Source organism: Bison bison, unplaced genomic scaffold (assembly GCF_000754665.1).
Source record: "Bison bison bison isolate TAMUID 2011002044 unplaced genomic scaffold, Bison_UMD1.0 scf7180017864304, whole genome shotgun sequence".
Lineage (NCBI taxonomy): Eukaryota > Metazoa > Chordata > Mammalia > Artiodactyla > Bovidae > Bison > Bison bison.
In genome coordinates, this window is record NW_011494876.1 from 16851896 (window position 1) to 16863732 (window position 11837).

Here is an 11837-nt window from a genome sequence, read left to right on the forward strand (position 1 = left end):
ACGAGCACCTGAGCTGCCGTGTGGGACCTGCTCCCTGGAGGATGGCTGTCAGCATCCCACCTGTTTCGGGAGAGGCTGTTAGTGGCTAAGAGGCAGGAGAGGTCTGGGCATTGCGCCCCACCTTGGCACAGATGCCCCAGAGCCTGCCCCCTGCCCCCTCCCATCCCCTCTGGAGAATTAATGGGCTGTTTTTGTCTCTCTTCTCCTTGGTCTCCTTTCCTTTTAACATACCCTTTGCCTGCCTGCCGCCTGCTCCCGCGCCTGCCTGCTGAGTGGCCCTTCCTGTCCCTTCCTGTCCCTCTCTGCCTCCCCCTCCAGAGCCCACTTCTCTCCCCGGCCCCTCCTGCCCGAGATGCACCCACCTCCTTCCCACCCACAGCCCCCCAGGCCATGGTCACTCCCACTCCTGACACCCTGCCTGTGGACACTCCTTCCATAGCTTCCGATGTCCCCCCCGGGGCCAGGCCTTCCCCGCTCAGCCCCTGGGTGCCATGGGCAGGAACTGACCCCACCCCTGCCTCGGCTCCCACGGAGTCGCCTCTCCCCAGGGACCCTCCTCCTGCCCCCTCCAGCCCCCAGAGCACACCTGGCCCCACTGTGCCCGCCCCCTCGGCCTTAGGACCCCTGGCCACCCCTGAGGACCTGCTGGCCTCACACCCACCACCCTCTGAGGCAGCGGCCCTGCCTCCCGCCCCTGTGGAGCCTGGCCCTGAGGCCCTCCCCTCCGTGGGCCCCCAGGACCACCCCCCTGGCTCTGCCCCCACCACCACTTTCCCAGGGGCCGCTGGCTCCACGAAGCCCGCTCTGGACTGGCTCATGAGAGAAGGCGGCGAGCTGCCCGAGGCGGACGAGTGGACGGGGGGTGATATGCCCGCCTTCTCCACTTCCAGCCTCCTCTCAGGTGATGGAGACTCCGCTGAGCACGAGGGCCCTCCCGCCCCGCTCATCCTCCTGTCCAGCCTGGACTACCAGTACGACACCCCTGGGCTCGGGGAGCTGGTGAGACCCGGCCCAGGAAGGGGGCCTCAGGGGAGGGGATGGGGGCCCACCTCATGATTCTGCCGGCGAGGGATGGGGCGGACAGTGGGGTGCGCCACCTTGCGCTGCCCGGGTCCCCTAGGGTTTTGCCTGGGGAGGGGGCGCTGTGACGGCGGGTGGGTGCCATAGACTGCCTTGCGCTTGGGGCTGCAGGAGGAAGCGACCTGGGGGGCAGCCTCCTGCCCTTGTGTGGAGAGCGTGCAGGGCTCCAGCCTGATGCCCGTCCACGTGCGGCGAGAAGTGCGACTGCTGGGCCGGAACCTGCGCCTCTTCCAGGTGTGTGTGGCCCGTGTGTGGGTGTCGCCATGGCCTCCTTTCTGTGTGTGTGTGTGTGTTGCTCAGTTGTGGCTGACTCTTTGCAGCCCTCCACCCTCCTCTGTCCATGGAATTTCCCAGACGAGAATACTGGAGTGGGTTGCCATTTCCTTCTCCAGGGGATCTTCCCCACCCAGGGATTGAACCTAGGTCTATGGCGTTGCAGTCAGATTCTTTTTTTTTTTTTGTCTGGAAAGGTTTACTGTGCTTGGAGGGGAAAGGTTCAGTCCTTCTTGGCTATTGCGTTCCTCATGGTGGCTGGGACGTCGCTCAGCTCCTCTCTTCATCTTAGCATGGATGCGTGTCCCCACCCTTTTCTTGATCAACTCGAGGGCCCGCTTGTCCTTGGAGACCGCGAGCAGCTCCCTGGCCCGCCGCTCATGAGGGGCGAAGCCACACGCCTCCCGGTTTGTGTTCCGCACGAACCTGGTGTGTTTGGTGAGGTGGCGGCTGCGGCGTGCCTCAGCTTGCTCACGTCCTTGGCCGCCTTGTGACCTTGTTGAGGCCCACGGCCCCGAGGTAGTGCAGAGCCTTGGCTGTTGTTCTTCACTGGCTGTCGTGGCAGAAGTGCAGGCAGATTCTTTACTGCCTGAGCCACCAGAGGAGGAAGCAGTGGCCTCCTTGGCCGTCAGTGAACTAGACACAAGTCCCGGCGAGGAGGGGAGAGCGTGACCTCAGGCCTCGATCCCAGCCCAGGGACTGTGCTGGGGGCCCCGCAGAGCTCACCAGGCCCAGCTCCTGAAGCTGCCCCCGCCGCCATGTCCTCTGCCCCCAGGACAGCCCAGGAGAGCACGAGTGTGTGATGGAGCTGGAGGGTCGGGAGGTGGTGGTTGAGGCCCGGGTCGAGTGTGAGCCGCCTCCAGATACCCGGTGCCACATCACGTGTCGGCCGTACCAGGTACACCCCCGAGTCCTGGGCACTGGCTGCAGGCTGGCCGCAGGGCGGCGACTGAGCTCGCTGGCTGCGCCATGCTCATCCCAGCTCACTCTCTGACCATGTGACCCCAAGGGAGTCCTGTACCCCAGTTCTGATCTCTAACCCTGTGCTCGAGGGTTCTTCTCTGACCTCTGACCCTGTGCCCAGGAGTCCTACTCTGATCTCTGACCCTGTGCCCCAGGGGTTCTGCTCTGACCCTGTGTCCCGGGGGATCCTGTACCCCATCTCTGACTTGCGGCTTTGTGTTCCCACAAAGGGAACACACACTTTGGTCCTTTCTCTGACCACCCTCTCCCCAGGCCCAGTGGTTCCCCTGAGCCCGGGCACTGACCCCACTCCCGTTTCTCCAGCTCAGCTATGAGGCTCTGCAGCCAGAGCTCCGCGTGGGGCTGTTCCTGCGCCGGGCCGGCCGTCTGCGTGTGGACAGCGTGGATGGGCTGCACGGTGAGCCGCCTGGGGCTGCGGGGACTGGCTGGAGGCAACAGGGCTGTTCCCGGCCTGCCTGTCACTCTCGTCTCTCCACCCCGCAGTGGTGCTTTATGACTGTTCCGTGGGCCACGAGGACTGTAGCCGCTGCCAAACCGCCCTGCCCCAGTACGGCTGCGTGTGGTGCAAGGGGGAGCATCCTCAGTGCATGGCCCAGGAGGCCTGTGGCGAGGCTGAGGCTGTGGTCACCCAGTGCCCAGCACCCGTCATCCACTCAGTGAGTTGAAACACTGGCGCATCCCTTCAAGAGTGGGGGTGTGCTGCTGTGGGTTCAGGGGGCAGAGAGGTGGAAGAGGCTGGGCTGTCTCTTGTCTCTCCAGGCTGGTCACCAGGTGCACAGAGGTGACCAGTCCCTGCCCTGGAACAGGTGGAGCCACTGACTGGGCCTGTAGACGGCGGCACCCGGGTCACCATCAGGGGCTCCAACCTGGGCCAGCACGTGCAGGATGTGCAGGACACGGTCAGAGTGGCTGGAGTGCCCTGTGCTGTGGACGCCCAGGAGTATGAGGTGTCCAGCAGGTGAGTGGGCTGCACGGAGAGGAGCAGGGGACACCCCGTGGGCTCCATGGCTGGCTTTCCGGCTGAGTGCCGTCCACCTGCGGCTCGTCTGCGCGCCCCTCTCCCCGCTTCCCTTGGCTCTGGTCACAGTGTCTCAGGGCTGAGGTTGCTGTGGAGGCCTTGGCTTGGTGCACGAACCTGCAGTTTCCTGGCCTGCAGCCCAGTCCCTGCCCAGAGCTGACTGGTGGCTCTGCTTCCCGGCTCAGCCTCAGTGTGCTTAGCCGGCTTTCCAGATGACCATGGACATAGTTGTGGCAGCCGGCGCTGTGCTCCGGGGCTGACCTTCCCGCCCTCTGGCACTTCTTCCCCAAGCACTGCCCCTGGCGGGCTCCTCAGTGGGAAGGTTGACTTGTGACACACCTGCTGAGTGCCAGGCTCCGGGACCCCTGCCACCTTCCTGGAGCTTGTGGCTTACAGGCTGGTAGTTACAGGGTCCCAGAGGCACACACAGAATGAGGCCAAGGAGACATCTCTAAGCCACAGGTCCCCAACCTGCTGGATGTCAGGGTTACCTGGCTAGTGGGTCCAAAACCCCAGGGCAGATCCTCAGACCACCTCTCCCACTTCCTGCAGAGGTCTGCATCTGTAGGCCCCGTGGTCTGATTTTCAACAAGACTTTCCTAGAGCTTGTCCTTGCCGCCAGAACGTACTAAATGTACTATAACTAACAGCTTGGGGTGACTGTTAATGATCCTAGAACCACGAGACCAAAGTCCTTTCTGAGCTGCCGTACAAAATGATCAAAATGCATTCCAGCGGAAATCTCTCCCGGGGAGTTCACACTTTGGTGGTTCTGCTCCCTGGGGGTATTTACAGTGACCGTGACAATGTCAGAGTCCAGCCACTGCGGGCATCAATTTCTGGAGAGTGATTGGCCCCGAGCTTCTGTTTCCTGGCTGAGAACTAACATTTCTTAGATTGTTCACTTTCCCTTCATGTCCAACCCCAGACCTGACTAGAGGCGTTCGGAAGTTTTTTTGGGGGGAAGTCAAGTTTGTATCACCGTGGTGTTTTTTTTTTTTAATATACATATATATATATATATACACACACACATACATACAGGCTTCCCTAGTGACTCAGATGGTAAAGAATCTGCCTGTAATGCCGGAACTGTGGGTTTGATCCCTGGGTTGGGAAGATCCCTGGAGGAGGTCATGGCAACCCACTCCAGTATTCTTGCCTAGAGAATTCCATAGTCACAGGAGCCTGGTGAGCTACGGTCCATGGGGTCGCAAAGATTTGGACACGACTGAGCGCTAACACTCACACACACACACACATATTTATTTAGCTGTGTTGGGAATCTTTCATTGTGGTACATGAACTCATGGACTCTTGTAGTTGCGGTGAATGGGTTTAGTTGCTCTGAGACTTGTGAAATCTCAGTTCCCCAACCAGGGATCGAACCGGCGTCCCTTCCATTGCAAGGCAGATTCTTTACTACTAGACCACCAGGGAAGTCCCAAGGTATCACCAGCTTGTAACTGATGCTATGCGCCGAGGTGAAGGTCGCCAGTCAGGTCCACTCAACTCTCAGCGCACCCCTGCCCCCAGCATTACAGGGTCCCTTGGTAAATCTGTGTCCCACAGAGAGAGAAATTCTCCTCGTCAGTGGAGGTCTGGGGTTGGACTTGAGGGATCGAACCACAAATATTAATTCTTAGATGGCAGAGCCTCCTGGCAAGCTGTTAAGGAATTTGTTCCAAAGCAAGAGAATCTGTCAGTGTCGGGAGCAGGGAGACCACCTGATGTAGTGGGCCAGGGAGGGGGCGGCCGGGTCGGTTTGAGGGGTCCTCAGCGTGGCCCAGCGCCTCAGCTTGCCCTGTGCCCACAGCCTCGTGTGTATCACCGGGGCCAGCAGGGAGGAGGTGGCAGGCGCCGTGACGGTGGAGGTACCAGGAAGAGGACGTGGCGTCTCAGAGCATGACTTTGCCTACCAGGTGCCTGGCTGCCCGGTCCCCACCCCTCATGCGGCTCCTTCCGGCCCCTTGGTTCGCCTTTGGGGCTCCCACCCCAGGGCCTCTGCGCTACATCCAGGTCCCTCTGCCTCCCTGTTTCTGGCCTCAGGCCTGACTGTTTCTTCCTTTCCCCTTCCCACAGGACCCCAAGGTGCAGTCCGTCTTCCCTGCCCGAGGCCCCAGAGCTGGGGGTACCAGCCTCACCCTGCATGGCTCCAAGCTTCTGACCGGGCGGCTGGAGGACATCCGAGTGGTGGTGGGCGACCAGCCTTGTCACCTGTGAGGGCTGCTTCCTCATCCTGCAACCATCCTTGTGCCCCGGGGAGAAGATGGAGGGGGTGGCCTGCTGGGGAGAGGAGAAAGGGGGACAGGGACCGAGTCAGGAAGCAGCCAGCCCCTCCTGGTGCGGGGTTGTTGGGGGGCAGGGGGTGGTGGTGTGCACCTCCAGGGTCACCCGTGGAGACAGCAGTCAGCACTGAAGGGGAGTGAACTGAGGCCCAAGCGGGTCTGAGTCCTGCAATACCCTTCCCCACTCCGGTGCCCCCTTTGGCCTGGCCCGCCTCCCACTGCTCCCTCCCTTCCCCAGGCTGCTGGAGCAGCAGGCTGAGCAGCTGCAATGCGAGACCAGCCCGCACCCCACGCCTGCCACACTCCCTGTGGCTGTGTGGTTTGGGGCCGCCGAGCGGAGGCTTCAGCACAGCCAGTTCGAGTACACATCGGACCCCAATGTCACGTCTGCCAGCCCCACCAAGAGCTTCCTCAGGTGCTGGGCCAAGGGCACGGCTGCAGAGCAGTGGCAGCGAGGTCTTTGCGGCTCCAGTCCATGGGGCTTTGTAGGGCTCTAGCAGGGGCTTCACCTGCCACAGTGCTGGTGGGGAGAGGGGTCGTGGGGCTTTGGGTATATTGTTCCGTCACTCGGTTGTGTCTGACTCTTTGCGACCCCATGGACTGCAGCTCGCCAGGCTTTCCTGTCCTTCACCATCTCAGAGCTTACTCGAACTCATGTCCACTGAGTTGGTGATGCCATCCAACCATCTGGTCCTCAGTCACCCCCTTCTTTGGGTTTGGGTTGGGGCTGACCTAACATCGGGGCCTGGGCTGCGCCCAGGGTTCACATGAGCCATAAGTGGTTCCTGGGCTGTGTTTTCAGTGGAGGCCGTGAGATCCGGGTCTGTGGCCAGAATTTAGATGTGGTACAGACACCAAGAATCCGCGTCACTGTGGCCATGAGAGCGTCAAGGCCGGGCCAGGGGCTTGAGCGGAGGCGCCGAGTGGTCCCAGAGACAGCATGCTCCCCCGGCGTGTCCTGTGGCGGCCTTCATGTAAGACCCCCGTGGGCGTCTCCCGCCTGCACCGGGCTTGCCATCACCCAGCTCAGCCCTGGACGGCCGTGGGGGTGGGCACCAGTGGAGGCTGTGGCCCACCTCGTGTGTGCTCTCAGCGGTCCCTCCCCGTCTTCCCTACCTCTGCCCTAGTTTGAGGAGCCTTGCCACGTGAACTCCTCCCAGCTCATCACATGCCACACACCGGCCCTCCCAGGCCTGCCTGAGGACCCCTGGGTCCGTGTGGAATTTATCCTTGACAACCTGGTCTTTGACTTTGCGACACTGAACCCCACGCCCTTCTCCTATGAGGCCGACCCCATCCTGCAGCCCCTCAACCCTGAGGATCCCAGCGCACCGTTCCGGCACAAGCCTGGGAGTGTGCTCTCTGTGGAGGTACTGCTTCAGATGGGACTGGGTGGGGCTCCAACACCCTTCACTTTGCCAGGCAGTACTGCTGTGTATGGCAGAGACGGCACAACAGCAGAGCAGGGGCCGGGGCATGGACCCAGCGGCTGCTGAGGGGGCTGGTGGTGGGGTGCCTGGACTGGGTCCTGTGGCCTGGGTCCTGACACGCTCTGTGGCAGGTGTCTGAATAACAATACGTAAATGGCTTGGCACACACTGTGGTGAGCAGGTACATAGTAGGTGCCTGGGCTGATTGCCACTTGGCAGCCTGCCTCACGCAGACATGTACTTGTCGCGTGTTCTGATGCACGCAGTAGCTGGGGACCCTGAAAGGCCAGAGGTAGATAGCCCATCATTGCCCACCCAGTGAGCCAGCAGACACACAGGGGCTCTGCTCCCTTAGGTCCCTGGGCAGGATTTGGGCCCAGCTTTATGTTCTCCAGACTTTTTAAGTGTTTGTTTGTTTGTTTGGCTGCGCTGGGTCTTCGTCGCTGCATGGGATTTCTCTAGTCGCAGCAAGTGGGGGCTAACTCTCTAGTTGGCGTGCACGGGCCTCTCACTGCGGTGGCTGCTCTTGTTGCACAGCACGGACTCTGGGTCTCATGGGCTCCGAAGTTGTGGCACATGGGCTTAGTTGCCCCACGGCATGTGGAATCTTTCCAGACCAGGGATTGAATTCATGTCCCCTGCATTGGCAGGTGGATTCCTCTTTTTTTGTTTTCCCCACAGATCATTGCATCCTTTTTTAAAAACATTATTTATGTTTATTTATTTTTCAAAAATATTTATTATTCGACCGTACCTGGTCTTGGTTGCGGCATGGCAGGATCTTCCGTCTTTGTTGCAGCATTCAGATTCTTTAGTTGCGAATGTGAATTCTTAGTTGTGGCATATGGGATCTAGTTCCCTGATCAGGGATAGAACCCGGGCCCCTGGCATTGGGAGCACGGAGTCTCAGCCACTGGACCACCAGGGAAGTCCCTATGTTTATTTTTAATTGTGCTGGGTCTTCTTTATTCTGTGCAAGCTCCCCCCAGTTGCAGAGAGTGGGGGCCACTCTTTGTGGTTGCGGGGCTCGGGCCTCTCATCACAAGCTCCGCCCACGCCTGCTGCATGGCACGTGGGCACAGGGGTTCAGTAGTTGTGGTCCATGGGCTTTAGTTGCTCCTTGGCTTGTGGAATCTTCCGGACCAGGGATTAAACCCATGTCTCCTGCATTGGCAGGTGGGTTCCCATCCTCTGGACCACCAGGCAAGTCCTATTCTCCAGATTTATAGCTCTGGAAAAGTTTAAGACTTTTCCAGGAAAAGGAAGGAGGATAGAGAGGGGCAGAAAAGGTCAGGAGGCAGCTTGGAAAACGTCATGGGGTTGTCACCCCATGTGCAGGGCAAGAAGCGCCGAGACACCATGAACCCTGCTCCTGCGGGTGGGTCTCAGGACCGTCCTTCCCGCATTTGGGGAGATAAGATGGGAGTGACCATTAGCTCCTCCCTTTAGGGAAGAGTTCTGAGTGATCGATCGGTGACCCCGTGTTCCAGGGGGAGAATCTGGACCTCGCAATATCCAAGGAGGAGGTGGTGGCCATGATCGGGGACGGCCCGTGTGTGGTGAAGACGCTGACCCGGCACCACCTGTACTGTGAACCTCCCATGGAGCAGCCCCTCCCCCGGCACCATGCCCTCCGGGAGGCGCCCGACGCCTTGCCCGAGTTCACGGTCAGTGGGCAAAGCGCTGGGCTGGGGTGGGCCCTGGGCGTGCACTGAACTCGCGCTCATGGTAGGCTCCTCTTGCAGGTGCAGATGGGGAACCTTCGTTTCTCCCTGGGCCACGTGCAGTACGATGGCGAGAGCCCCGTGGCTTTTCCCATGGCAGCCCAGGTGGGCTTGGGGGTGGGCACCTCTCTCCTGGCTCTGGGTGTCATCATCATTGTCCTTATGTACAGGTGAGTATAGCCAGGTGTGGCTGGTCCGGGCAGGTGGCAGGGTGGTTGGATTGGGAAGGGGCATACTAGACCACTGGTCGGCAAACACCTCCTAGAAAGGGCAGGAGACTATTCTGGGCTTTGTGGGCCAGGTGGTCTCAGCAGCAGTGCCTCAGCTCTGCCATTCCAGCCTGGCAATGGCTGCAGACAGTGTACAAACACACAAGCGTGGCTGTGTTCCAACATATCTTTATTTACAAAAGCCGGCCAGGGGCCGGACTTGGCCCTGTTACAGTTTACTGATCTCAGACTAGGCTGGGTCACGGGTGGGAGGGACTTGCCTAGGATGGGACAGGTTGAATTATTCTAACTAGACCCTGGCTTGCTGGGAATGGCTGGGTTAGACTAGGGTGGGCCCGGGCCTGATGGGACCCTGCAAGGGCTCAGGCCTCCCCTGGCCTTCCCTGCCTTGACCTTGGTGCTGAGCAGGAGGAAGAGCAAGCAGGCCCTGAGGGACTATAAGAAAGTGCAGATCCAACTGGAGAACCTGGAGAGCAGCGTGCGGGACCGTTGCAAGAAGGAGTTCACAGGTGAGGCTGCCCAGGCTCCGCACCCCAGGGCTCTGTGCCCAGCCTGCTCCCATCTCCTAGGATCTGCACCCAGACCTGCCTCTTCTGCTCCACAGACCTGATGACCGAGATGACCGACCTCACCAGTGATCTTCTGGGCAGCGGCATCCCCTTCCTCGACTACAAGGTGTATGCTGAGAGGGTCTTCTTCCCTGGGCACCAGGAGTCGCCCTTGCACCGGGACCTGGGCGTGCCTGAGAGCAGGCGCCCCACCGTGGAGCAGGGGCTGGGGCAGCTGTCCAACCTGCTCAACAGCAAGCTCTTCTTGACCAAGGTGCCAGCCCCTCTGGCCCCTCCATCCCGACCCTCCAGGGATGGGGAGGGAGCCCCCGAGTCCTCTGGCCCCGCCCCTTCTCAGTCCCTCCGTTTCTGAATCTGCCCTCCCTGCCCACCCGTTGTCCCCTCTCCCTGGCGCCAGTTCATCCACACCCTGGAGAGCCAGCGCACCTTCTCAGCCCGGGACCGCGCCTACGTGGCGTCTCTGCTCACCGTGGCGCTGCATGGAAAGCTGGAGTACTTCACTGACATCCTGCGCACCCTGCTCAGTGACCTGGTGGCCCAGTATGTGGCCAAGAATCCCAAGCTGATGCTGCGCAGGTCTGTGTGTCTTCCAGCAGCCACGGGGCCGGGTGGTCGGGGACAGCAGGAGCCAAGACCTGAGTCAGGCCCTCCAGGTGTGGGGTCTGCCAGATAGACAGCCCTGGGCGCCCCTGCACCTGCTGACTCTGCCCTGCCCTCCTCCTTGTCATCCCAGGACAGAGACCGTAGTGGAGAAGCTGCTCACCAATTGGATGTCCATCTGCCTCTACACTTTCGTGAGGGTGAGCGAGGCAGAGGCGGACGAGGCTCCCCTCCAGGGAGGGTCGGGATTTGACCCGCACAGCTTCTTGGCCTGCACGCCCCTGCCCAGCACGTCCTGAGTCACCTTTAGCCTTCTGTGGCCTGCATCCTGTCCCTTCCCCGTGCTTGTCACCCGCCCCGGGAGCCCTAACTGCCTGCTGCTTCCCCAGGACGCAGTAGGGGAGCCTTTGTACATGCTTTTCCGTGGAATTAAGCATCAAGTGGACAAAGGGCCAGTAGACAGTGTGACCGGCAAAGCCAAATACACCCTGAATGACAACCGCCTGCTCCGAGAGGATGTGGAGTACCGGCCCCTGGTGAGAGAGAGAGAGAGAGAGAGTGTGTGTGTGTGTGTGTGTGTGTGTGTGTGTTTGTACGCGCATGTGCATGCATGCCTGCTGGTGAGTCAGTCTCCATGAGGGTGAGCAGCGCGACCACGTGTGATTGTCTGCATCTGATTGGAGCCAGCTTAACTTCTGGCTGGCTACAGGATAGAGGCTTGAGGGCCAGACCTTGAAGATTCGGGGCTCAGAGGTTCCCCAGGTTTGGAATGGAGTCAGGGTACCCACAGCCAGGGTCTAGGGAGCAGCCAGCCCAGGTCCTTGCTGTGTCGGGGCCTGAGTGTCTGCCTGACCCGTGTCTCAGCCAGGGGTGTGTGGTTGAGCCCACCAGGCTGGGAGTCAGCCTGGCAGACCTGCCCATCCTTTCCCTCTGGATTTGCTTTCCCCTTGGTGCCCTGCCTGGAGTTCCTTTGGGGAAAATCCCGTTCAGACTCCGCCTACCTGCTCCTCTGGCCAGCTGGCAGGAACTCCACTTCTTACGCAGGTTTTCTTAGGTTTTCTCAGGTTCCTTGGCCTGACCGGCTGAGCCAAGGAGCCTGGGGATCCGAGTGCAGAGGGACTGGTGCTCTCCCATTTTTTTCCTGCCATTCACCCAGCAGACGCTAGTGCACTGGGCACGGGGTGGAGGGCGCCGCTGTCTGTGGGGAGGCAGGCAGGTGAAGAGACACGAGCGGGTGACTGTGTGGTGCCTGGAGGCCAGAGGCAGTGGCCTCCTCACGGCTTGTCCCCGTCCTTGGCCTTGACATCTTGGTCGTCCCGCGTGTGCCGTGAGCCCTGACTGCCCCCACGTGTCATGCACAGACCTTGAACGCACTGCTGGCTGTGGGGCACGGAGCAGGAGAAGCCCAGGGCGTGCCCGTGAAGGTCCTGGACTGTGACACCATCTCCCAGGCCAAGGAGAAAATGCTGGATCAGCTTTATAAAGGAGTGCCCCTTGCCCAGCGGCCAGATCCCCGCACCCTGGATGTCGGTAAGGCTGGAGGGGATGGGTGGTCTGGGTATCCCGAGGCTAGGGCTGGCCCTAGACCAGCTCTGCAGGGTCATCTTATCACTGGGGGGCGGGGGGAGGCGGGGGGACTCT

General features: G+C 60.7%; 1 protein-coding gene and 1 pseudogene across 1 annotated transcript in view; one reads left to right on the forward strand and one right to left on the reverse strand.

Annotated features, from left to right (window-relative positions):
* Positions 1–11837, forward strand: part of PLXNB1 (plexin B1) — a 30182-nt gene that overhangs the window by 10844 nt on the left and 7501 nt on the right. Inside the window, exons 10-28 of the mRNA XM_010851967.1 lie at positions 185–999; positions 1192–1314; positions 2129–2251; positions 2641–2734; positions 2821–2993; positions 3144–3295; positions 5172–5277; positions 5438–5574; positions 5882–6058; positions 6446–6617; positions 6771–7013; positions 8564–8740; positions 8819–8967; positions 9436–9536; positions 9632–9849; positions 9994–10172; positions 10330–10396; positions 10586–10732; positions 11558–11726. Of these exons, the coding sequence (XP_010850269.1) occupies positions 185–999; positions 1192–1314; positions 2129–2251; positions 2641–2734; positions 2821–2993; positions 3144–3295; positions 5172–5277; positions 5438–5574; positions 5882–6058; positions 6446–6617; positions 6771–7013; positions 8564–8740; positions 8819–8967; positions 9436–9536; positions 9632–9849; positions 9994–10172; positions 10330–10396; positions 10586–10732; positions 11558–11726 (3522 nt within the window). The remainder of the gene's footprint in view (positions 1–184; positions 1000–1191; positions 1315–2128; positions 2252–2640; positions 2735–2820; positions 2994–3143; positions 3296–5171; positions 5278–5437; positions 5575–5881; positions 6059–6445; positions 6618–6770; positions 7014–8563; positions 8741–8818; positions 8968–9435; positions 9537–9631; positions 9850–9993; positions 10173–10329; positions 10397–10585; positions 10733–11557; positions 11727–11837) is intronic.
* LOC104997249 lies at positions 1522–1978 on the reverse strand (annotated as a pseudogene).